This window comes from Staurois parvus, unplaced genomic scaffold (assembly GCF_062004578.1).
Source record: "Staurois parvus isolate SC_StPar_1 unplaced genomic scaffold, SC_StPar_1.0 ptg000294l, whole genome shotgun sequence".
In the NCBI taxonomy this organism is placed as follows: domain Eukaryota; kingdom Metazoa; phylum Chordata; class Amphibia; order Anura; family Ranidae; genus Staurois; species Staurois parvus.
The window spans coordinates 1,458,164-1,485,452 of record NW_028318090.1 but is presented as its reverse complement, the minus strand read 5'-3'; the positions used below and the strand labels follow the sequence as shown (position 1 = coordinate 1,485,452).

At 42.7% G+C, this 27,289-nt stretch overlaps 1 protein-coding gene across 3 annotated transcripts; it reads right to left on the bottom strand.

The window, feature by feature from the left end:
- LOC149458098 (molybdopterin synthase catalytic subunit-like) lies at window positions 1-26,769 on the bottom strand. 3 transcript variants are annotated; one of them, XM_089682687.1, is made up of 5 exons: window positions 26,651-26,769; window positions 18,176-18,329; window positions 12,326-12,449; window positions 10,078-10,181; window positions 1-635 (listed from the first exon to the last, which is right to left on the bottom strand). In XM_089682687.1, exons 1-4 carry the CDS (start codon window positions 26,766-26,768, stop codon window positions 10,107-10,109), a joined length of 471 nt encoding a protein of 156 aa, XP_089538813.1. In that variant the 5' UTR covers window position 26,769; the 3' UTR covers window positions 1-635; window positions 10,078-10,106. The 3 variants fall into 3 exon arrangements, with proteins under 3 accessions (XP_089538813.1, XP_089538814.1, XP_089538812.1); XM_089682688.1 differs by having other exon boundaries at window positions 10,094-10,181; XM_089682686.1 differs by lacking the exon at window positions 1-635 and having other exon boundaries at window positions 8,660-10,181.
- Window positions 26,770-27,289: the final 520 nt, after the last annotated feature.

Below are 27,289 nucleotides of genomic sequence, written 5' to 3'. Positions count from 1 at the left end.
TTTATTTGAACTTCATAACTTTATTTAAAGCTCTGACATAAATTCTAGATTTGTGCGCACTTTTCCGCAATAGGCAACACACCTTTTCGTATCACTAATTTGTATACGGACCAACCATTTGTTTGCAATACTTGAAACTGAGACAGGCTGTATGTATCTTTCTGTGAAAAAAAGTTTTATATAAATAAAGTTTTATAGTTGACGGTCTGTATTGTCTCTTTTATGGTTTTCCCATGGTTGTATCTAATTTTACTTCATGAATATATTATAGCCAAGTAATATTAGTGAATTGTTATTGATCTGTAAACAATGTCAATAGAAAAATACCCCTACGGGAACAGCATGACACTTTGTTAGTACAGTATAAGACAGACTCGCATATTTTAGTTAAACAAGTTAAATTTATATTGTGTTCAATAAAATGTCATTTTCTAAGAACAATACATGGCTAACCAGCCCAAATGTATCAGCACTGTTCTCTATAGCATTATATTCTCCAAAAGGTCGACGCGTTTTGCTTGTCATGCGGTTACAGATTGGGTGGTGTGCGGAACGGCATAGGTTTGGGTTTGGTTAGAATGGACATCATTGTCCTCTTTTTGTGGTTTACGATTATGGATGAGTTGTAGATAGACCTGTAGAGACAAGTTAAATTTATTTTGTTTTCAATAAAATATGTAATTTTTTAACTAAAATATGTCTGTCCTATACTGTACCAGTAATGTCCCATGCTGTTCCCCTAGGGGTATTATTCTATTTTTTATTAGGGATGAGGTACAATGCAGTCTACAATATAATATTTCTGCCAACAATGTCATCAATGTGTTCATATTAAAATGAAGAGAACTACAATTTTATAAAAAAAAAAAAACTGCACTAAGGGGCCCATTCACAACAGTGTGCTGCATTTCCACACACATTAGGCTGCTATCATGCTGCTCCTTTGCACAAACATGGTAAAAATGATTTTTACCGTGTTTTGGTGCATTTTGCACCTGTGAAAAAAGGACATTGGACTCAAACGCATCAAAAAAGCAACTGCAAGTGCATTTGTGATGCATTTTCCATTCATTTCAATAGGGAGGTGTGTTTTTGCTGTTAGTTTTTTTTTCTTTTACTGCACCAAATATGGAGCATGCAGGACTTTTAAAAATGCACCAGACCCGCAACTGACTGGTGTGAAGAGTTCTACAGGATTTAATGGCCATGCATTTTTCTTCTGCTTTTTGTAATGCTAAAACAAATGAAAAATTGACCAGTATAAAAGGGTCCTAACTGTAACACAGCAAAAACAGCAAAAACACACCTCCCTATTGAAATGAATGGAAAATGCATCACAAATGCACTTGCAGTTGCTTTTTTGATGCATTTGAGTCCAATGTCCTTTTTTCACAGGTGCAAAATGCACCAAAACATGGTAAAAATCATCTGCGTTGTTACATGCATTTGTGCCCTGTGGTGCTGTTCATTGTGAATGTCACCCCCACCACACCTTCTTGAAGCACATCAAATGGTAAGACATGGATTGCAGTGTGCTGCCCAATATTGCTGCAGACCCAATTTGTCCCATGAAAAGGCTGCCTAGGAGCAAAAAATGGTGCAGCATAACGCGCATGCACACCAAACAAGGAATCATCTGTGTGGCAAGGCTCATGCTAGCCAATGCAGACAGGGACATCTGAGTCCAACTTAGATTCACTAAGATTCAACTACGGCAATCAATATAGCAATTAACAATTGAAGGTGAAGAAGGTTTTAACATGTTTCTAAAAGGTAATTTTTTTTCCCCTCTAAAACAAAAAAAGAGGTTTGTGTGGCTACATGGTTAGCACGTCCGTCTAACAGCACTAGGGTTGCTGGTTCGAATCCCAGTCACGGCACTACCTGCCTAAAGTTTGCATTTTCTCCCTGTGCCTGTGTAGGTTTCCTCCAGGTACTCTGGTTTCCTTCCACAGTCCAAAGACATGCTGGTAGGTCAACTGGCTCCTGTCTAAATTGGCCCTAGTATGAATGTAAGTTAGGGACCTTAAATTATAAGCTCTTTAACCTCCTTAGCGGTATTCCCGAGTGTAGCTCGGGGTAAAATTTCTATACCAAGAGCGGTAACCCCGAGCTACACTCGGGCTTACCATGCAGCGTTGCTCTGGGGGTCCCTGCAGCACTTACCTTGTCCTTCGCTCCCGCGATGTGTCCCCTGCAGCGTCCCTGGCCATCTCCTCCGGCCGATGCCGGCATCCGGCTTCTGTGTTCCGGTCCCTGTGACGTCGGGACATACGGGCGCCGGAACCGGCGGGAAATTTGAAATTTTTAAAAAATGTCATTTTTGCTGTCATTGCTGTTTCAATGCATTTCACATACTGTATATTTTGTCCCTACTGCTTTGTCCTGTGCCCTGCCTGCATTTTGAATGTTCTTTCTGCCTGGAAACTTAGAAAAGTCCATGGCGTCCAAAAAGCGTCCCTTTAAGTCAAAAGCGGTTTTAGACCAGCTAGAGAACAGCGATAGTAAATCAGAACCACTTGCAGAATTGAGTGATGATTCATGGGGGACACTGAAAACAATTTTGCGACTTTGCTCAGCGATGTGCGAATTTGCCTCTGTATTTCAAATTTCAGTGTTTTTGGTTTGATTATATTATTGAATTAAATTTATTATTATATTATTTTTTTATGATTATTTATTAAATTATAATTTATGATTTCGTGTTTCAAATTTTATCCTACCCAGGATGTTTAATAGACTCTTGTTCGGACAGATTTCAGTGAGTTATTCCTCAAAATTACAGCCTACAATAAAAAACTACATATTTCCATGCAAAAAAATGGTACCGCTTTCAGCACAAAAAAATCGGAAAGAATCATACCGCCAGGGAGGTTAAGGCCAGGGACTGATGTGAATATATATATATATATATATATATATATATATATATATAAATAAATGTGTGTATGTGTTTGAACAGCTGCGCAAATTGACAGCGCTATATAAGAACCTGTAATAAAATGACTTGCCTAGCGCATGCGCGGCCAGGGACGATGGCGGCCGCACATTAAATGAGCTCCGCTCATCCCCGGCCAGTACAGACTCACCAGACAGCCGCTTCTGCTCCTCTTCAGCTGCGGGTGAGTCATCTGCACTCCGCACCCGACCCGGCACCTGAGAGGAGGCTTGATGGGGAAGATAGGGCGCTGGAGGCCCCCCTCCCTGCAATCACGTGACTCGCGGCCCTCGCCGCTCCGGAGGTTTCTCTCCAGGCCCCAATCCCCAGTCTCTAGTATGACTGGGAGCCCAGGGAGGGATCACGGCCCCCCGGTGGTCGCGACTGGTACTGCACCCACTGACACTCCAGCCTCTGCCCTGACTCAGTCCCTGCTGGAGGACTATGAGCCCCAGCATGCTACTGCAAGGGCTGCGGAGCACTCTGCCTCAGGGAAGCATCCTCCCTCCACCCAGACAACTCCACAGGTCACCCAGTCACCTTCCCTCACATTGTCAGCGTTGGATGACAAGCTACAAAATTTTTTGCGCAACATTACCGCGTCCATATCCGCTGAGGTTGGAAAGCTGGCCTTGGATCTCAGAGGGGAAATTGCCCAGATTGGTGACCGAACAGATAGATTGGAAAATGAGTTTGATGATCTGGTTCAATACGTCCACGTGCTGGAAGAGGATAACGCTTATCTGAAGCATTCCATGTCCCAAATGCAGCTCCAGCAAGACGATCTGGAAAACAGGGAACGGCGCCAAAATATCCGTATCCGCGGTATGTTCGAGTCTATTGCAGATGCACAGTTGCACCGTCATCTTCTGTCCTTCTTTACTGCGACTGCCCCCTTGGTTCCAGAAGCAGATTGGCGTATGGATAGGGCTCACCGCTCCTTGGGCCCAAAACCAGCTGAAGGCACCAGACCTCGCGACGTTATTGTTCGCTTTCATTTTTTCCAAAGCAAAGAAGCTCTACTTTCTGCTGTTCGCCACAAACCATCTCTGGAATTTCAGGGGGACAGACTCCAACTCTTCTGCGACCTGTCCCCGATTACACTGGCTAAGCGACGAGACCTGAAACCGATCACCACACACCTTCAACAACACCGTGTCCCTTACCACTGGGGGTTTCCCTTTCGGCTGATTGTAACCAGGGACAATACCCAAGTTGCGCTCCGTGATCTTCATGAGGCGGACTCCTTCTTAAAACGCCTGGGACTCCCACCTCTGTCTGAAGATGTATCCCCACTGCCACCAACTCCGTCTCGTCCATCCGCCACCCCCAACAAGATCTGGACCCCAGTTCGCAGAGGTCGGAAGAGACTTTCCCGTACCCCACAACGTCCGCGTCTTCCTCGGTCAACTGATCCACCTGCTTGACTATTCTCTGGGGCGCCCTTCTGAATCCGGTGATGAACCTTCCCTCCTGGGTTTTTGGTTTCTTTTTGTCTCTACATAATTTTCCCACAGGTTTCCCTTATCTGTCCGGCCAAATTGTCGGGTGTTTTTTTCATTTTTGATTGTTTTTTTTTTTTTCTCTGGCCGGGCTTGACGACCTTTCCGATGTCCTGGTTGTCGTGCTGCTCCCGACTTTGTCTAGCCATAGGCCTAGACGACTTGAGTCACATTGTTATCCCTGAGTTTATATCCTTGCGGATACTTATTAGTGTTAGTTCTCTGTTTTTTGTTTTTTATACTATTACCTTGCACTGTACTGTGTTATTCAACTGTTTTATGTTTTTCACTATATTACATTGATGGTATTCCATTCATTTTTCATGCTATTACATGTAGGTCAGTTGTCGTTTCATAATGGCGTTGAGGTTTCTGTCATATAACGTCAAGGGCCTCAACTCCATTCAAAAACGGTGGATGGCTTTAAAGGAATTCCGATCCTCAGGAGCAGACGTTATTTTTGTCCAAGAAACCCATTTTAAATCGACTGGCTCCTTTCGTTTTGCCTCAAGATTTTTTTCCCAAGCCTACTCGGCCTTTAATCCTTCTGGGAAGGCCGGGGTGGCAATCCTTATTGGGTCACACTGCTCCCTTCGGGTTGTTTCTTCCAAGGTTGACCGTCAGGGTCGTTTTATTATTTTAGAGTGTATGCATGGCGAAACTCCGCTTGTTCTGCTGAATTTATATGCTCCCAATACAGGTCAACTGCAATTCCTATCCCAGACGCTCGCTAATCTAGACTCTATTACTACCTCACAGGTGATTGTAGGGGGAGATTTTAATCTGATTGTTTCCCCCCATAAAGACAGGAAAGTGCTCTTTGAGTCCACCCCCTCAAAGCGGCAATGCTCCTCTTCAAAATCTTTTCGTAAATTGATTAGGGAGCATCGTCTCTTTGACGCTTGGCGGATTAAACACCCCCTCCATAAACAATTTACATTTTACTCCAACCCTCACCGTAGTTATTCCTGCCTAGATCATTTTTTCATCTCTGCCTCTTTGCTCCCACTTTTGGTTTCCTCTGAAATCAATCCCATCACTTGGTCTGACCATGCCTCTTTGACCTTAAATCTTTTGTTTCCCCCTGCTATGCCCAAACCGTGTCACTGGCGCCTTAATGAGACATTTCTTTCCACAGATCATCTTAGGGATGAATTGTCACGGGGCCTCGATTCATACTTTACTCTTAATGTCGGTTCCGTAACTTCTTCCTCATCTCTGTGGGAGGCCCACAAGGCGGTTTTTTGTGGACTCTGTATTTCCATGGGTTCTCGTTTAAAAAAGTCCTCGGCGAGTGCTAGGGCCTCTCTCATACAACAGCTCTCGTTGGCGGAACGTCGGTTACTGACTCAGGGCTTCAGAGGGTAACATTTCTACGTGACCAAATTAAAGCTCTTGACTCCAGTAAGACTGCACAATCCCTCCTTTGGGTTAAGCAGAAATTTTATGAATTTTCTAACAAGCCACACCGTATGTTAGTAAACCGTCTCAAAGCCCAGTCCCCTTCTACGATGCCCGACCTTATAATACAGCCAGATGGAAGCCCTACTTATGATCCTCGGGCCATGGCAACCCTTTTTGGCTCATTCTATGGGAAATTGTATAACTGTTTGACCCCGGACCTTCACCCTTCTCTCACACAACTATCGTTTGACAATTTTTTTAACCCCTTGCCACTTCCAAGAGTATCACCGTCAGACATTGACGTTCTTAATGTGGACATTACGCTAGAGGAATTATTGGATACAATTAAACACCTCCCTTCTCGTAAAGCCCCGGGACCGGACGGACTACCTTACTCCTACTATAAATCTTTTATTGGTATTCTGGCCCCTCATCTCCTCTCCCTTTACCGAGATCTTTTTAAGGGAATCATACCCCAGACTGACTTCTCCCGTGCATATATCTCGGTTATTCCTAAGCCCGATAAGGATCATTCTATCGTAGATAACCAACGCCCTATTGCCCTACTTAATTCCGATTATAAGATTTTTACTAAAATCTTGGCCAATCGACTATCCGATATTATTTCCAAGCTCATACACAGAGATCAGGTGGGCTTTGTACCTACCAGACAGGCTGCAGATAACACCAGGAGATCTATTGATCTGGTCAACCGTTCCTCTACCCCTGCTGTGTTATTGAGCTTGGATGCCCAAAAAGCCTTTGACCGCTTGAGCTGGCCTTACATGTTTATGGTTTTGGAGAGATTTGGTATTAGGGGTTCATTTGTAGCAGCTTTGAAGGCCCTTTATTCATCCCCTTTCTCACAGGTCAGATTAGCTTCCTTTCTCTCACTCCCCTTTCAGATGTCAAATGGCACTCGTTAGGGCTGTCCACTCTCTCCCCTGCTGTTCATTCTCTGTCTGGAGCCATTGGCTGTTGCCATCAGGTCGAATCCGGGGGATACAATCCCATTCTCATGAGTACAAATTATCGTTATTTGCAGATGACATCCTCCTCACACTTACGAGTCCACATACCTCTTTACCGATTTTGCACAAAAATTTGAAACAATTTGGGGCTTTATCAGGCTATAAGGTCAACACGTCCAAAACTGAGGCACTTCCAATACATGTTTCTCCTGTTGTTCTTTCCTCCCTTCAGGCAGCCTTTCCCTATCGGTGGTGCACCCACTCTTTAAAATATTTAGGCACCAACCTTACTTCCTCTTACCAATCCATATACGAGGCCAATTTCCCCCCACTGTTTATAGCAATTTCTCGCTCCCTGAAACACTGGGATGCCTTGCCTCTCTTTTCTCGGTCGTATTAATGTCTTAAAAATGACCGTGCTACCCAAACTTTTATATCTGTTTGCAACCCTCCCCGTACTCGTTCCTATGTCCAAGATTCACTCCCTTCAGAAATCTCTTACATTTTATTTGGCACAACAGGCGGCACAGGATTGCTCGTTCTGTTCTGCTTTCCCCACGTTCTAGGGGAGGCTTGGGAGCACCGGATATAATAACATACTATTTTGCAACCCACCTTTGCTTTCTTATGTCATGGTCTGTTCATTACCCTCCCAATACATGGACTGAGATCGAGTCTTTACAATTATCCCCAGTACATCTGTGTTCCCTTCTCTGGTCGACCTCGGCGGTGGATGTCCTTTCTTTTTGCCACTTATTCCTAGGCCCCATGCTTTTTTCATTGACTGTTTGGCAGAAATGCAAGGCTAAATTCACATTGGCTTCTCAATGCTCTCCACTGACAAATATCCTTTATAACCCTAATCTTCCAGACAATATGGCCATGTCCCGGATGTCTCTCTGGGTAGTATCTAACCTTTTTCAACTACGTCACTTGGTACACCCGGAGACTCGTAAGTTACATTCATTCTTGGATCTCCAGAGGAAAGCCTCTCTACCCTCTCGTCATCTATATATATACCTTCAAATACGCCACTTTTTCTCTACTCTATCACCCTCATTGAGCTTGGGGAAACCTACCCCCTTCGAACGTCTATGTATGGAAGGTCCCCACCAAAGGGGTATTGTCTCTAGCACCTATAAACTTCTTATGGAGGCCCCCCCTTTGTCCAATGACGCTCACCTTTATATGCATAGGTGGTCTCAATTTATACAACGTGATATTGACTTATTAACGTGGAAGAAAATATGGGATAATGCATCTAAATCCTCTATTTGTGTGGTTTTTAAGGAAAACATATACAAGATTATGATGTAGTGGTACAAAACACCGGAAGTTCTTCATGTTTATAATCCGAGTGCTTCTCCTGCCTGCTGGCGCTGTAGTAGAGCTTCTGGCTCTCTTTATCATATTTTTTGGACCTGCAGCTCCATTGCTCCTTTTTGGGAAGAGGTCCGCTCCTTGTTGCAATCATTGTTGCAAGTTTCTCTCCCATTTGACCCACTGCATTTTTTGTTGGGCTTGCCCTTCCCGGGTCTATCTAAACTAGCCAGAAAACTTGCTGCACATGTGCTAACCGCGGCCAGGAGAAGTATTCCTATGTGTTGGTTATCCTCTACCCCACCTTCATTGCCAACTTTGTATAAACTTATTACCGATGTAAGACAGATGGAGTGTTTGACTGCTTCACATAGTGGTTCGTTTGCTGTATTTGAGATGATTTGGCTCCCGTGGGATACCTTCTCTTCCTCTATGCCAGCTCAAATTGTAAGACCCTGATTTTTCTCGCACTGTTACTATATGACTCCACTGGTCTTGACCAAATGTAATATTAGCCATCGATGTACCTCTATGTTTTGCTTGTTTTATTTTTTCTTTGTTTTCTGTAACACTTGATTTACTTGAAAACCAATAAAAATTGTTATTAAAAAAAAAAAAAAAAAAATTACTTGCCTACGCTGTGGAATGGTATTGCTATGGGGGCACACAGCAGAGAGGAGGAGCCAGGAAGGCCAACAGGGGACAAAAGAGGAAGATCAGGCTGCTCTGTGCAAACAATTGCATAGAGCAGTTAAGTATGATATGTTTGTTATTTCAATAAAAAAAATATCCCTTTACAACCACTTTAACCTTCACACGTTAATGGATTGCATATTATTAAGCTTGCATAGATTCAAATTTCATTTGATTTCTGCTGAACTGTGTAAAATTCCATCTGTAGGTGCCCCTGCAAGCAACACCCAGCTGGACTAAAGTTAATTTAAAAATCGACTAAGCAAGATTGAAAAGAATCGGCCAATCAGTGACCACTTCTGAGCAGATGAAAACACTGTCTGGCACTTGTATTCAAGAAACTGCAACTGCCTGAATACAATAGAGGGCAGTGGAGATTCCTCCCATTTACGCTGTTGGGCTGCATGTGGGAATCACATGCTGAATGAGAAAAAAATTGAAGTGTGTTTGGATTCCTTTAGTAAGGGTATCTAGTCGGCACATCTTTAAGCCAGACTATAGATGATTTTTTTTTTTTTTTCGTTTAACCAGCAGGTTGAATGAAAAATAATGAACCAATTCCCCCATCCACACATGGATGTGGACGGGAGAAACACTCCTGCTAAGCTATTGTATTCTGCCTGTAGAGAGCCTTCCCCGCCATCAGAATGCAATGATCAGTGAGATCATTTGGGAAAGTCTTGACAAGCTAGCTGTACACAAGTCGATAGATTGACATGTGTACAACCAGCTAGCCCATACATGGACAGAAATGTGGCCAGGCCCTGCTGAACCATCTGAATTTCGATTCATGTATGGCCATGTATGTACTGCTATCAGGGTCATATGCGGGATTACATCTGTAGGACTAAATTGGGGAGTGTTCCCTCACAGAAGTTGTCAGTCTCACACTTTGGGGTCGATTTACTAAAACTGGAGAGTGCAAAATCTGGTGCAGCTGTGCATGGTAGCCAGTCAGCTTCTACCTTTAGCTTGTTCAATTAAGCTTTGACAAAAAAAAAAAAAAAAATGGAAGTTTCGGTACAGAGCAGGCCCAGATTTTACTAAAACTGGAGAGTGCACAATCTGGGCGAGCTCTGCACAGAAACCAATCAGCTTCCATTTTAGTTTTTGTCAAAGCTTAATTGAACAAGCTGAAGGTAGAAGTTTATTGGCTACCATGCACAGCTGCACCAGATTTTGCACTCTCCAGTTTTAGTAAATTGACCCCTTTCTATTTTGCCTGGTTTCAAGTCTATGTCATGTTTACATCAAGAATCCTGTACATATATTGTATTTCTATTTTATGCTATCCTCTTTTTTCCAGGAACATTCTGTATTTTCTTTCCACGTATAGCCATCTTCATACATCTCCTAGACAAAAAGATAATACAAATGTTGAGAGAACAGATTAAAATACAATACTATCATTAAAGACATTGTTCATACCGTATATATAAAAATACTCTATAATGATCCAGGATAGGACTGGGGAAATTTGTTGGTTGTAATCAACTGGGACCCCTAGAAGTGCAGGTACACTCAAGAACAGTGGTTCTCAACCTGTGGGTCGCAACCCCTTTGGGGGTCGAACGACCCTTTCACAGGGGTCGCCTAAGACCATCAGAAAACACATATTTCCGATGTGTAAAGAGCAGCTACTGTGTTGAAAGCAGCTACTGTGTTGAAAGCAGCTACTGTGTTGAAAGCAGCTACTGTGTTGAAAGCAGCTACTGTGTTGAAAGCAGCAGTATTGGAGGTAAAACAACACTCATGAATTATAATTACTGGGTAAATAATTTTATGGTTGGGGGTCACCACAACATGAGGAACTGTATGAAAGGGTCACGGCATTAGGAAGGTTGAGAACCACTGCTCTAGAAAGTCACACAACTAGGCTAACTAGCTGAGACACGGACATGGAAAAGCATGAGGCTATGATACGTCATTTCTGTATACATTAATCCTCTCCTTGTATGACCTTCCCCAAGCTACATTACATCTTCCAAAAAACACAGCTGAAATGTATCTAAAACCAAGAACAAATGTAATATATTGCAGCTTACCAGTCCTTAGATGTGATCTGTATTACTTTACATTTTTAGGCATTTTTTTCCTTTATTTTCATATGGAGATCCTGCCAATAACACAGTTCCTGTTCTGTTCTAGGGTGACAACAATCGTGGTGCTGTACCCAGTGCTGTATTTAGGTTTTGTGCTGCCCTAGGCAATGCAAAAATAATCTTCCCCTGCGGACATGGGCCAACACCACCACCCCTTTCCCCTCCTGCGGAGAGAGCCTGACATTGACCAACAACACCCCTGCTGTCCCCCACTCGCAGGAGAGCATTCCACTACCACCCCCAACGGCGTCAGAGAGAAAGACAGTCATCTTCACACTTCCAGACATCTCCAGGAAAAAGAGTCAGGCTCTGCATACACCATCAAGCAGCCTCTCTCGGATCCCACCTGGTTCCAATGGCGCACATGTCCCTTCTTCCATCCCCCTGAAAAATGCCACCCTAGGCAAATGCCTTGTTTGCCTTGTGGTAAATATGCCCCTGGCTGTACCTATAGAAGAGCCACGTTGTCACTAGAGCACAGGAAGTGCAATAGGATGACGGAACATCTCCCCTTCTCCTCCTTGACATGGAGGTATTCTGTAGTCCATAACACACTTGGCCAGACAAGATTGCAGGGTGCACAGGGGAGTACTGGATTTCTGATAGGATTACCGGGTATTTTAAGAGATATAGCAAAACGTTTTCAATGGTATATTTATGGTCATCATAGGGTTTACATAAACTTTAAAGTCCAAGTGCTGCAAACAAAATAAAAAAAACCTGAGAAATCAGCAGAAAGGTCATAGCTTGCAGTCAGTAGGATGTATCCCCTGTACTGATGTCTCTTCTGTTAGTTGAAATCCATCCATGCCCCCCCCCCCACACTTTCTCTGCTGTACTCCACTGGTGCTGAGGAGGTTAATGGAATGAACGCCTGTCACAGGCTCTCATCAAGACAGCGCAACTATGCCCATCCTTTTCACCCAGCTTTTATGAATGAAACGCAATCTATAAATGGAGGGGGTGGACCTATCAATCATCCGCCCATCCTCCATTTATAGATCTTGCTCCATTCATAAAAGCTATAGTATGGCTTCTGTGAATAGAGGAGCTGGGTGAAAAGGATGGGCATAGTCGGGCTGCCTTGATGAAAGCCTGTGACAGCCCATTAGTTCTTCTAACCTAATCAGCACCGGAGGATTATGGCGACAGGGGTGGCATGGACGGAGCAGGATTTTGACAAACAAAAGAGGCATCAACACAAGGAACACATCCTACTGACTGCAAGCTATATCCCTTGTGCTGATTTTTCATGTGTGTGTTTTTTTTTTTTCATTTTGTCTGCATCTAGGTCTTACCATGACAACAGGTCATTTTAATTCAATGTTATTTTTATTACAACAGGTGCTTTTTACAATATGTTGTTATTTTCTGAATAATAATGAGTACATTTACCTTTTTCCATATAGGCACAGTTGCTTTTAAGGCATTTATACAATATTTCACAGCATCCAGCGAGTCATTCCTGTGTGGTGAGGAAACTGCAATGGCTACACTGGCTTCGGTTATTGGAACCAACCTACCAGCCAAACAAAAATAATACTTTTAACACCAACAGTGATAATCATTTGCATTCAGAAATTAAACAAAAATAATAACACATTAATAATAAAAAAGGTGTTTTTTTTTGTTTCAACCAAGAGAGCCAAATTTACATCCATAGTAGTAGCTAATCTAGGTTGTGTTGGTAGAGCCAGTTGGGGGGGGGGGGTTGCTGTAGAGCCCCACCCTGGCCATTCATGGTATCAGGACATCCCAGCTGAGGGATTTGTTAATGGTAAAGTAAGTGCCCAGCAAGCTAGCGAGACCTCATGTCAGACCGACAGTACAGTGCCGATGAAGCTTTCTCCAGGTACCTCCTGGCTCTGTGTCATTTAACAAAGCTGGGGGGGGGGGGGGGTACTTTGCTGTGTGCTGCACTGACTGAGGTCTAGTGAGTGTACTGCAGGGTGAAGGACGAGATTTATGCTGTGGTGGGAGAATTTTGTTTGGGGAACATGGGGGAGGGATGTTTATTTCCCACATATTGTCATGAGTTCCCCTTTGCTGACAGCATATTCTAACAATTGACTATTGCCTGTTCACTGCATGAGTGCCCTGTTGAGGCCCATGTATTGTGTACCTGCACCGCTATTAAAACATTGTATTTTTTTTTTTAACATGAATATAAATGCAGCTTTCTGATGAAGACAAATTTCAGTGTTTTTAGCCTTTAATTAATGTTTTTCAAGATAATAATTTTGACATACAGAGGGGTGGGGTAGACGTTTCAGTAAGTAAACTTTTAAAGTATTTCAATGCTCCCTAAGCTAAAGTCCCTGCTATGGGCTAACTCCCAGTTTATACCCTAGAAAGCAAAATCAATGTTTTGCTTTTTTACCTGCACCAATAAAATGCTAACACAAGGTGAAGCAGGGACACCAGTCGGCCCCCGAAGCTCATTTTTATGTTCATGAGAGCACGCATGACTGTAAAACCTCAACTGATCAGACTCTGTTAAAGCCTACCTGAATATGCAATTCAAAATCTAATTTTTGCATTTGTTATAGGAAGAAATACTATTTCTGTAGCTGGTGACGTCACCGTCGCATGTGCACTGCACTGTGAAAGGAAAGCAAACTACACCGTGTTCCAAATTATTATGCAAATTCTATTTAAGTGTCACGAAGATTAAATATTTTGTTTTTCAGTTTAACTCATGGATGGCATTGTGTGTCAGGGCTCTTTTGATCACTGAAAACAATCTCGGACACCTGTGATAATTAGATTGGCCAGAGAGCCCAATTTAAGGAAAAACTACTAAAAGGAGGGTGTTCCACATTATTAAGCAGAGCACCATTTTCCATCAATATGGGGAAGAAAAAGGATCGCTCTGCTGCCGAAAAGAGTGAAATAGTTCAATGCCTTGGACGAAGTATGAAAACATTCGATATTTCACGAAAACCTAAGCGTGATCATCGCACTATTAACAGATTTGTGGCTGATTCTGAGCACAGACGGGTTGGTGCAGATAAAGGCACATTGAGGAAGATTTCTGACAGATCCATGCATTGGATCAAGAGAGCAGCTGCTAAAATACCATTACATAGCAGCAAACAGATATTTGAAGCTGCTGGTGCCTCTGGAGTCCCACGAACATCAAGTTGTAGAGTCCTCCAGAGTCTTGCAACTGTGCATAAACCTTCTATTCGGCCACCAATAACCAATGCTCACATGCAGAAACGGCTGCATTGGGCAGAAAAATACATTAAGACTAATTTTCAAACAGTCCTGTTCACTGATGAGTGCCGTGCAACCCTGGATGGTCCAGATAGATAGAGTAGTGGATGGTTGGTAGACAGCCACCCTGTTCCAAGAAGGCTGCGATGTCAGCAAGGCGGTGGTGGAGCCTTGTTTTGGGCCGGAATCATGGGAACACAGCTGGTCGGCCCCTTTAGGGTCCCCGAAGGTGTAAAGATGACCTCTGCAAAGTATGTGGAGTTTATGACTGACCACTTTCTTCCCTGGTACAGAAGGAAGAACTATGTGGAGTTTATGACTGACCACTTTCTTCCCTGGTACAGAAGGAAGAACTATGCTTTCCGTAATAAAATCATCTTCATGCATGACAATGCTGCAAAGAATACCTCTGCATCAATGGCTGTTATGGGGATAAAAGGAGAGAAAGTCATGGTGTGGCCTCCATCCTCCCCTGACCTCAATCCTATTGACAACCTTTGGAACATCCTCAAGCAAAAGATCTATGAGGGTGGGAGGCAGTTTACATCCAAACAGCAGCTCTGGGAAGCTATTCTGACATCTTGCAAACAAATTCAAGCAGAAACTGTCCAAAAACTCACAAGTTCAATGGATGCAAGACTTGTGAAGCTGCTATCAAATAAGGGGTCCTATGTTACAATGTAACGTGACCTGGTAAAATGTTTAAACAGTTAAAATGTTGTTAAAAGTTTCATTGAAATAGCTTTTGATTTCAGTAAATATGCTGCAAACACAACAAATGACAATTTTCAGTTCTTTACAACCTATAAAGTGTTTTGAAACTTACTGTGCGTAATAATTTGGAACAGTGCATTGTAAGTGTTTTATGTTTAAAAAAATCCTGTTATCATTAGGAGGTTTGTTCAATAAAATGTGAATTGTACTCTTAATAGTTGATAACATGAGAATTATGCTGACTGTTATTTACATCAATTATTTAGGTAAATGAGAAAAATATAATTTGCATAATAATTTGGAACACGGTGCAAGTATGCCATCCCTTGAGGGCGCTGTGCCGCGATTGTAGCTCCATGTGCATGCACGGGAGTGATGTCATCGCAGCTCGGCCATTCAAATGGCCAGAAGGAAGACTTGGTGAAAATGGAAACCTTGTCAGCAATGACAACGCGCTGCTGGAGGACTTTGTTTTCAGGTACGTCTTTCATAATGTGCTAGTAAGCGATGCATACTGGCACATTATGTCCTTCCAGGGGGAAGGCTTTTTTATCCCGACTTTACTACCACTTTAACGGGTGTAACTAGTGCACAGGTCTATTATATGACCAAGTATGACATGTCACATTATATGTAGACAGTAAACAAAAGTGCAGGGCAACCTTTGACACATGTTCCCAAATGCTCATGTCATAAAACATTCTTAGCTTACTTGTTTTAGCTACTTAAAAAGGTTCTGATGAGATCACAACCCAGGTTTGAACCATAATGTTTAAAGCAGCAGTTACAGTGTAGCTATGTATGTATTTGATATCTAAGGCCTACACCTTGACAGAATATCCCTCTTTGCTGTATTGGGAAGAGATGTACCCTCTGGATGAATCAGCTTCATCTCCTATTCTGGTGACAACTCTAATATCCTGATTATCCCACCACTTTCTATGCTGATGGTAATGATAACCAGGACAGATATTGAGGATAAATCTCCCCATGGAGACACAGCCAGAAATAACAAAAGCTAACAGAAGGTCTAATCATTCACTACTGTATGCAAGACAAAAACAATATTTTTTTTCTTTTTACATGCAAATAACTACTTCATATCAATATACCGTGTACAACGCATTGTGCAGTTATGAATGATTCACTGCTTGTTATGCTTTGTACTCCTGAGAAAAAGATGCCCTTGGCTGCTTGATAAGAGCAAACTTTGCCAAAGAAACAGGTAAGGCATTCAAATGTTTGAACTTCCTTGGGGCAAAAATTTAACTCCCTCAGGGCAAGCAGCTATTTTATCAAGAGTTACTTGGGGAGTTGTGTAAAGAAATGTGGAATGTACTCTTATCATGCGTCTCCTGTACAATCATGTACCTATAAAGAGGGACATCACCCCACAGCTAGTAGAAACCACCAACTGAGTCACTTCATCTGCTGAAAGCTTTCCTGATGACACTCATCTTGAGGCTCCTCTTCAGGCTGCATATACAGTAATACAAATATTTCGCTAAGGAAAGTTATAGAGTTCACAAACTATGGTATATATCTGAATATTGATCAGTCCTGAAGTACTGACAGCCAATCTAATTTCTTGAGGTCCAAGAATGTCAGAACAGTACAGATATCCCCCAAATTACCCCTTTTTGCAGAGTAGACAGTCCGACGTACTTCATAAGAGGCATGGCGAGTTTTTTGAAGTTGTATATTTTTGTCATAATTTTTCGGAAAATTAAAAAAATTATTTTCACTATTTTTTTTTTTTACATACTGTCCCCAGTGCAGTACAGCGTCATCATATAACTGGCATGGCGGTGATCAGGGACACTAACTGGTGACAGTATGAAAAAAAAATGTATATAATTTTTTTAACAAATTTTTTATTATTTTTTATTACTTTTTTTTTTTTTTTTTTTTTTTTTTTTACACAATTTGCTTATAGCAAAGAATTACTTTGCTATAAGCAAGCATTTACCTGAATGACATCAATTCATTCAGGGTTTTTTTTTTTGTGCTTAGCTGTGATTTGGCCACGGCTAATCACATGACACAGCTGGGCTTTGGTTGGCCCAGCTTGTGCATGTGATCGCTGTGACCATTCACAGCTAGACACACTAGTATACAATGGATGGCATGAATGAAGCCATCCATTGTATACAGCTGTCATGTGACCTGCTGTGATTGGTCACAGCAGGTCACATGGTACCGGCAACAAGGCCGGTACTCAGATCTGTCATCGGCCGTGTCCGAGGTACATGGCCGGTGACAGATCGCGCCGCTGCGCGGCTCTGCAGGCACGCAAACTGCACATGTCTGAAAGGATGCCATATGGCGTCCACCCGGAACGCTGAGGGATTTTGCCGGCCGCCAATCGGCCACTGGCCGGGCGGCAAGAGGTTAAAATGCTCTGTGTTAGCAGCACACTAGACAGTCTGCTTGCTGCTCTCACACACATAGCAGAATTGCCACTGATCCAACCCACCCTCTGTACACGGCCCCAATTAACCACATCGCGAGTGTATGTGCCATTAGTGGGAGCAAAGCTGAGGTATTTTAACCTTTGCCACAGTTAGTTAAAAAAAAAAATATAGAAGAATAAAAAGACACGGATATTCAGAATTGCTTATATGCAGCCTGACAACATTACGCCAATAAATGAAGAAGGTTCAATTGGGCTTTAGGACACAAGATGTGAGTGTGAATGAGTGTCCCACACAGTGCCTTATCCTCCCATCTAGGTATCACAAACGTGCAGGTGACTGGAGGAGTATGGACAATCCTTTCTGTGTGCAAACGATACACTTGCTCATCAGAGTGGAGCTTTATTCAGAAAATTAAGTCCATCTAGATCACTTCAGACTGGCCCATTTTGCAGGTGAAGCTATGTAAAACATAAAAATAAGTGCCTGTACGGTTTGAAATCCAGTAATACAAGGTCTCACCCTGCTCTGCACATGCTCAGTTGCTCTCTATTTTTCAGCACTGTGCCAAAAATGTAGAGGCCGATCTGCTGACAGTCTAAAGATTTACTGCTGCTCAGGGTTCTGGGCTTCAGCAAAATGGCAGCCTCCGGCAAGCAGAAAACAATGCTGGAAACAATTTACAGCACACACTAATTTTGGTGGCATAATTATTAATGTGCAATGTATGTAAAGAACTTACTTTTTTATCAAGTTATTATGGGTGAAGTTCCAAAGTAAGAGAGAACAATCAACCCAGTCAACCAATTCCCTATTGCTGTTTTTTTAGGTTGCCAAGTCCTGAGTCATGAACAGACCAAGTTTTCTGCCTTTCTTAGCAAAGCAACCATGGACTTACCCTAGCCTGTGATGAACTGCTATGTGCTTTATAGTCGGCCATTTCTGCCTGATGTCACACAACATTTTCCTTATTTCCATCTCTGCCATTGGTGCATAAGCCTCATACTCTAAATGCACAACCTTCTTCCCATTAAAATGATTCCTCGTCGTACCTAGAAGACAATGAAGGATTAGATTCACTGGCAAGGAACATAAGGAGTAAGTGTAATGGAAATGGGAGAATCTCCGTGTGGGTGAAAATGAGTGATCAGCTTCTGCTGCAGACCCATTTATTCATTTCTCATTCATAGATTTCTCTCCTTCTGTGGTAAGAAGAGGGCTTGAATCTACCATGTAAACAAAAGCTTTGTGTTTACACGCTGACCGCTGTGATTGGATATTAGTGATCACAATGTACCCAGCCACTCAGGGTGACTTGCTACACTGTGTCTGTGTATGGAGCCGTCTAATGAAGCTTGGTACACAATGAATGGCTGCCCATGTTTTCTTCTTTTATGGCAGGTTCACTCCAGATGCAGTCCAGTGCATTTTTATTCTGCATCAAAAATGCATGGACAGTGATTAACATGAATTCCAATGGCCCTAGTTCTGACCAGGGCAGAGCATTCCAGTGCAGTCAACAAAAGTATAGTAACATGGTTAGTCTGGCTGAACAAAGACAAAAGTCCATCCAGTTCAATCATAAAAAAAAAAAAAAGTTATAATCCTACACCCACAGTTGATCCAGAGGAAGGCAAAAAAAAACCCAGCAAAGCATGATCCAATTTGCTGGGATATTCGGATATTCCCTGGATCAACTTTACCTATAAATGTTAGTATAACAGATTGCATTTTTCCTGTATAAAATGCATCTGGAATGTGGGAAAAATGCATTAAAAAAAAAAAAAACACATCACAAATGCATCAGAACGCACATGTTAATTGAGATGAAGAAAAAACGCACCAGAACGCATAAAAAAAAAAAAAAACCCCAGAAACGCATTTTTGTGATCTGATTCTGCACATCGCACTGCATTTTGCAAACCGATTTTGGGGTGTTGTTAACATACACACACGCAGCGGTTCGCATGAACGTGGTGCGATTCTGATGCGGTGCAGAATTCACACAGAAGCTGGTGCAAATTCTGCACCGCATCAGTGTGAACCCAGGCTTAAAAAAGGAAGAAAACCCTAACTATAACTATTCTTAAAAATCTTCCTTTCCCCCCTCTGCCTACCTACCCTGTATTAACCACTTGACCTCCAGAAGATTTACCCCCCTTGATGACGAGGCCATTTTTTGCAATACAGCGCTGCATTACTTTAACTGACAATTGAGCGGTCATGCAATGCTTCACATAAATAAATTTAATTTTTTTCCCACAAATAGAGTTTTTTTTTTAGTGGTATGTGATCACCTCTGGGTTTTTTATTTTTTGCACTATAAATGAAGAAACACTGACATTTTAAAAAAACAATTTTTTTTACTTTCTGCTATAAAACATATCCAATTAAAAATGCCAAAAAAAAAAAATCACATTTTTTCATAAATGTAGGCCAAAATGTACTCTGCTACATATTTTTGGCAAGACAAAATCCCAATAAGCGTATATTGATTGGTTTGTGCAAAAATATATATATTGTCACAACACAGGTGCTCTGCCAGTCCCAATTATTAATTCCGTCCCAATTAAAGTACCTTTTTGTCCTATTAATTCCATTCCAATTAAAGTCCCTTTTGTCCCAAATAAAGTACATTCCAGACCCCAATTCAATTAGTGCCTTTTTCAGTTCCCAAATTCCATTAATATATTTCCTCCACTTGTGACCAGCTGTCATCCTGCCAAATGGCCCCCCTCCACCTCTCATCCTGCCGCGGCTCTTTGAAGCCGAACAAAACAGGATGAGAGGTGAGGCTTCTGTCACCCTTGCCACTATCTTCTCCCCATCCCGCGAGTCCGGAGGGAAAAGATAGCGAGGTTCACACCTCTCCGCGGAGAGGTGCGAACCTCCTGTTGGGATGTTCCGGACCGCGGCGTCAGACTGACGCCACACGGTCCCGGCATCCACAGGGCGAGAGCACGACCCGTGTCCTGGGGGGCGTGCCTCGTTGCCAAGTGACGAGGCACGCCGCCCACCGTTGCCAGGACGACTGGGAAGCGTCCTGCATTGGTTTAAGAAGACCGATGCCGGGCTCTTCCCGGTCATCCATTCCGCTGCCAAGCCACAGAGGGATCCCAGCTGAGGAGGGACCCTCGTGGCCACTCTGCATAGACTCCAAGGATAAGGGGGAGCCTCCGCAAGCTGCTGCCGTTCTGCAGAAACCCCAGGGAAGGGGAGACCTCCGCAGCGTCCGCTCTGCAAACCCTCAAAGGAGGAGAGAACTCTGCAGTTGCCACTCTGCAACCCCCAGGGAAGGGGAGACCTCCGCAGCTGCAACTCTGCAAGCCCAAGAGAAGGTGGAGGCCGCCGCATGCTGCTGCTCGTCAAGCCACAAAAAAGGGGGAGACCCCCGCAAGCTGCCACTCTGCAATCCCCAAGGAAGGTGCCCAGGACTTGTGGGGATTATTACCACAGACTACGCCACGCATCATACTCCGGATTCAGGGCAAGTACTCGCTGTTATACGGTCTTGCTCCCCGTGGACCTGGGTACCCCTGCCAGATCCGTGAGTACATGCTCCCCTGTTTTTCCCTGAACTGTTCTTGTACTCAATCCCCACCTCCCTGTTTGGATTACAAATGGCTGGGGTGACTTTAACCCTGCTCTAGGCTGGACTACAAGTATTTTGGGCCTTCTCCTTGTTATTTCTCCTACTTGAGTGACTGTCATTTGCCTTAATAAAGTTTTGTGTGTTGGCCATCCACTTTGCGTGTTCTGTCCAGTCTGCCCTCTGTCACACACACACACATACATTACATATATATACACATACATACATACATACACACACACATATATATATACACATACATACATACATACATACATACATACATACACACACACACACACTGGAATTTTTTTGTAATACTTATAATGGCGGTGATCAGTGACTTGTAGCGGACAGTCTGACACTAACTGACACTTTCTGAGAACCAGTGACACGAATACAGTGATCAGTGCTAAAAAATATACATGGTTACTGTATTAATGACACTGGCTGGGAAGGGGTTAAACATCTAGGGTGGTCAAAGGTTTAATTGTGTGCCTAGCCAGTGTTTGTGTACTCTGTGTGCTGTTTTTACTAGGCAATCTGCTAGATTTTATTCCCCGACATAACACAGCACTGCCTTGTTTACATTGGCAGAGCTGTGTTCTGGCATCTCGTTGGCGATCAACAGGTGCCGGCGCTCATCCACTGGCCGGCACCTGTTGATCAGCTTCTGCTGTGTCCAATCACTGCAGAAGCTGTGGTCCGGCGGCAGGCATGCAACCACCAGTGACAGAAGTTCAAAATCACGTTTATATATGAGATTTTCCACAGAACGTCCACCCCGTAGCAGTAAATCTGCTATAAGGCGGACGGCATATGGTACGGCCTGGTCGTGTGATCCTGCAGCTCTGTGTAAGGGAACACTCAACAACGGTTGTGAAAGAGCTGTGACATCACCCATAGGATCCCATGGCCCAACTATTGTTGCTGCTGCCTCTACACCTCTGCAGCTGCAGCTCACTGACAAAGGAGAGCTGTAGCTGCAGAATCACATGACCAGAGCGGATTTAAAATAAGTACACAGATCTTTGTTATACAGGGTAGGGCGGATAGGTAAGAGGAGGGAGGAGAGAGCATTTTTTAGAATAGTTATAGTTAGGGGTTTCTTCCACTTTGACTTATTTGTTGCTCACTTAAAGTCCATTTAAAACGGTCCATCTAAGATTACTTTCTCGAACGGGTCACCCTGTTAACCACTTGCCGTCCGCCTGCTGTTTTTAAACGGCAGGGCGGTGGCACTCCAGGGGCGGGTTGCCGTTCATAAACGGCACCCGCTATTTCTAGTTGTGCGCGCTCCCTGGGAGCGCGCAGCACCGCGATCCGGTGCCCGCTGTGTCCTCCGGACACAGTGAAACACCGATCGTCGGACGGGACCTCTGTTTGAGGTCCCGATCATGTGATCACTGATTGGCCAATCAGTGATCACATGCAAAGTAGTAAGCAAGATGTCACTTGTGACATCATTGCTTACTACGTGTGAAATCTGTGAATGATCACAGAGGTCACATGGTACAAGGCTATTCACAACAGCCTTGTACCATGTGACAAGCTCTGACCAATCACAGCTCACACAGTATTTCTCAATGGCTGCAAGAATGCAGACAGAGAGAAAGAGAAATGGTTGCTTTTACATCCTATATGGGTGTAAAAGCAATCACTGTAAAAAAAAAAAATCGTCATCACCCCCCACTAGTACAGTGTCATGTATGGTGACCCTGTACTGCTAGGGCAGTGGTGGGCAACCTTTTTTTTCAACTGAGCCAAATCTCGCCAAAACCATGATTGAAATTTATTTTGAGAGCCACATTTTTAAAACTGAAAATACATCTCCCATATAGTAATTCATCCCCCATAGTAATTCATCCCCCATAGTAATTCATCCCCCATAGTAATTCATCCCCCATATAGTAATTCATCCCCCATATAGTAATTCATCCCCCATAGTAATTCATCCCCCATATAGTAATTCATCCCCCATAGCAATTCATCCCCCGTATAGTATTTCATCCCTCGTATAGTATTTCATCCCCCGTATAGTATTTCATCCCCCATATAGTATTTCATCCCCCATATAGTATTTCATCCCTCATATAGTATTTCATCCCCCATATAGTAATTCATCCCTCATATAGTATTTCATCCCCCCATATAGTATTTCATCCCTCATATAGTATTTCATCCCCCCATATAGTATTTCATCCCTCATATAGTATTTCATCCCCCCATATAGTATTTCATCCCTCATATAGTAATTCATCCCTCATATAGTATTTCATCCCCCCATATAGTATTTCATCCCCCCATATAGTATTTCATCCCCCCATATAGTATTTCATCCCTCATATAGTAATTCATCCCTCATATAGTATTTCATCCCTCATATAGTATTTCATCCCCCCATATAGTATTTCATCCCCCCATATAGTATTTCATCCCCCCATATAGTATTTCATCCCCCCATATAGTATTTCATCCCCCCATATAGTATTTCATCCCCCCATATAGTATTTCATCCCTCATATAGTAATTCATCCCTCATATAGTATTTCATCCCTCATATAGTATTTCATCCCTCATATAGTATTTCATCCCCCATATAGTATTTCATCCCCCCATATAGTATTTCATCCCTCATATAGTAATTCATCCCTCATATAGTATTTCATCCCCCCATATAGTATTTCATCCCTCATATAGTAATTCATCCCTCATATAGTATTTCATCCCCCCATATAGTATTTCATCCCCCCATATAGTAATTCATCCCCCATATAGTATTTCATCCCTCATATAGTAATTCATCCCTCATATAGTATTTCATCCCCCCATATAGTATTTCATCCCCCCATATAGTATTTCATCCCCCCATATAGTATTTCATCCCCCCATATAGTATTTCATCCCCTCATATAGTATTTCATCCCTCATATAGTAATTCATCCCTCATATAGTATTTCATCCCTCATATAGTATTTCATCCCTCATATAGTATTTCATCCCCCCATATAGTATTTCATCCCTCATAAAGTAATTCATCCCTCATATAGTAATTCATCCCCCATATAGTATTTCATCCCTCATATAGTATTTCATCCCCCCATATAGTATTTCATCCCTCATATAGTAATTCATCCCTCATATAGTATTTCATCCCCCCATATAGTATTTCATCCCCCCATATAGTATTTCATCCCTCATATAGTAATTCATCCCTCATATAGTAATTCATCCCTCATATAGTATTTCATCCCTCATATAGTATTTCATCCCTCATATAGTATTTCATCCCCCCATATAGTATTTCATCCCCCCATATAGTATTTCATCCCCCCATATAGTATTTCATCCCTCATAAAGTAATTCATCCCTCATATAGTATTTCATCCCCCACAGTACTATTCCCCCCCCCCCCCTTCTAGTAAGCCAAGTCCCCCGTGTCAATTCACTTACCTTTTGCGTTCCTCTCGCTGTCTTCCCGCGCCGTTCGGGTCTTCAGGGCGGACTGTGAGAGGAGCCTAGCTCCCCTCCCCTCACGTTCGGCACGCTGCCCCGCCTACACACATCCTGACAGCCACATCCGCAGGCCGGATTAAAAGGTCCGCGCGGACTTTTGGGGCTGCCAACCGAGAGGAGGCAGGGGAGCGGCCGACCGAGAGGAGGGAGGGGAGCAGGCGCCCGGCACACAGAAGAGCCGCATTAGACTGGGTAAAGAGCCGCATGTGGCTCGCGAGCCGCGGCTTGCCGACCACTGTGCTAGGGTGACGGTATGTAATAAAAGAAAAAAAAACAAAAAAAAAAAACAAATAATATAAAAAAATAAAATAAAAATGTAAAAAAAAAAAAAGTTTCAAAATTATAATTTTTGGTTATAACTAATTTGGCGTATTTTTTTTTTTTACTAAAAAGATAACGGAATAAATTTTGGCCAAGATTTATGATGAAATATTATTTATTTGCAAAATTTTATAAGAAAAACACTTTTCAAAATTTTTGGACTTTTTCATTTATATAGCAAAAAAAATAAAAATCCCAGCGGTGAATAAATACCACCAAAATAAAGCTTTATCTGTCTCAAAAAAATGGTAAAAATGCATATGGGTACAGTGTTGCATGACCGCGCAATTGTCATTCAAAGTGTGATAGCGCTGAAAGCTGAAAATTGCCCTGGACAGGAAGGGGGTAAAGAAGTGGGAAAAAAAGGGATCTACAGACAAGATCAACAGGTAATAAATCTATTTTACAGGGAGGACTGATGTGGTAAGGTTACTGACATATAGGCGACTTCCTGTCTTGGGGACACAACAGGAAATCTCGCCCAATGTGAGGGGAATGTCCTTCCTAGCTGTATTTGGAAGAGATGTACCCACTGGATGAATCAGCCTCATCTCCTACTCAGCTGACAACTCTGATATCCTGACTGTCCCATCACTTTCTATACTGATGGTAAGGATCACCAGGATATATATATATAGAGGAGAAAAAGATGCCCTTGGCTGCTTGATAAGAGGAAACTTTGCTAAATAAACTGGTGAGGCATGCAAATGTATATGCTTAGAGCATATACACACACATTTATGTAAAACAGTATTAAGGTGCAAATAAAGTGCAATAAAGATGACTATAGATAATTAAACATAGTCCATAACGTGATCAAGAAAGATCCCAAGAAGATCTTCAAAGAACCCCAATGGCTGGATTCGTGGGTGAGGTGATAAATGTGTAAAGATTGCGCACTCACCAGATACGCAATCCAAATGCGCATTCAAAGCAGATATTCTCAGGACATCCTAGGATCCTCATATGGGTCTGGTCAGATCTGGTCAAGAGCCCCTCGCCACTTGATAGTATTGCCACACATGAATGAAAAAAGGCCGCTCTGCAGATGCTATGGTAATATTAGCTGCTGATTGTGGTCAGCTGTGGCAGTGTTCATCCAGCAGCAGCTCAATCTCTCTCCCACGCACCTGCTTGCTTCCAGGACTGTCCTCTACCATGTAGCATTGCACAGAGTATGATGGCAACAACAATTTGCTGTTGCCATCATACTCTGTGCAATGCTACATGGTAGAGGACAGTCCTGGAAGCAAGCAGGTGCGTGGGAGAGAGATTGAGCTGCTGCTGGATGAACACTGCCACAGCTGACCACAATCAGCAGCTAATATTACCATAGCATCTGCAGAGCGGCCTTTTTTCATTCATGTGTGGCAATACTATCAAGTGGCGAGGGGCTCTTGACCAGATCTGACCAGACCCATATGAGGATCCTAGGATGTCCTGAGAATATCTGCTTTGAATGCGCATTTGGATTGCGTATCTGGTGAGTGCGCAATCTTTACACATTTATCACCTCACCCACGAATCCAGCCATTGGGGTTCTTTGAAGATCTTTTTGGGATCTTTCTTGATCACGTTATGGACTATGTTTAATTATCTATAGTCATCTTTATTGCACTTTATTTGCACCTTAATACTGTTTTACATAAATGTGTGTATATGCTCTAAGCACATTAAGTTAGCGCTGCACCTCCCCCTTTATGTATTCTGATTATTTTGGAGGTTTATATGGTACCTTTTTTGGTGTTCAGCTGCTATTGTCTCATTTTATTCAATTTTATTCATTTTTATCATCTATTTTAAGCACTCACTTATCTTGTGATTTAATGCAAATGTATATGAACTCTCTCGGGGAATCAGCCATTTTATCATGTGTTGCCTACTAAGTTGTGTAAAGAAATGTGGAATGTACTCTTATCATGCGTCTCCAGTACAATCATGTACCTATAAAGAGGGACACTGCCCCACAGCTAGGAGAAACCACCAACTGAGACACTTCATCCACTGAAAGCTTGTCAGGTGACACTCTAATGAAGTCTTGAGGCTCCTCTTTATCCCCCATAGCAGCTGCAAAATAATGGGGAAACGTGTTAGGCCATTCAAACATTTTCTTAATAGTATAACTAAAGACAAACATTGTTTAGATTTAGATAGAATGGACAGGAATTCAAACATCTGTCAGGTTTTTATTGCTATCTGTGCCCTCGTTAGTGAGATTCACCCTCTCTATGGGTCAAGTTTACCATCATCATTGAAAGTAAAACTTAAAGAAAATCCCCAAATTAGGGTTGTCTCCTGAACAGTAACAGAGGTGAAATCTTCCAATGGGGATACTAGTTCTGGTGACCTGGAGGGGCCCAAGGAATTTCCCTTATTTGCAGTGGTTTCCTTTCACTTCCTGTTTTGGCTATGGGACAGGAAGTGAGGGTAAATCACCCCAATGGGACACAGATGGCAAAAACTAAAAAAAAAAAAAAAAAAAAAACCTGGCAGGGGTTATCACCCTCCCTTATCTCTATCCAAAATGAAAAAAAAACAACATTGCCTATAGTTCTATTTTAATCACTTCCCATCCAGGGTAAT

Bases quoted from the DNA above. Each gene is read 5' to 3' on its own strand.
- LOC149458098 (XM_089682687.1), bottom strand. From the start codon at position 26,768: ATGGGGGATAAAGAGGAGCCTCAAGACTTCATTAGAGTGTCACCTGAC. The intron at 18,330-26,650 runs GTACATGATTGT...ATTGTCTTCTAG, and splicing joins GGCAGTGTCCCTCTTTATAG to GTACGACGAGGAATCATTTT. The intron at 12,450-18,175 runs GTAAGTCCATGG...TTTGGCTGGTAG, and splicing joins GCAGTTCATCACAGGCTAGG to GTTGGTTCCAATAACCGAAG.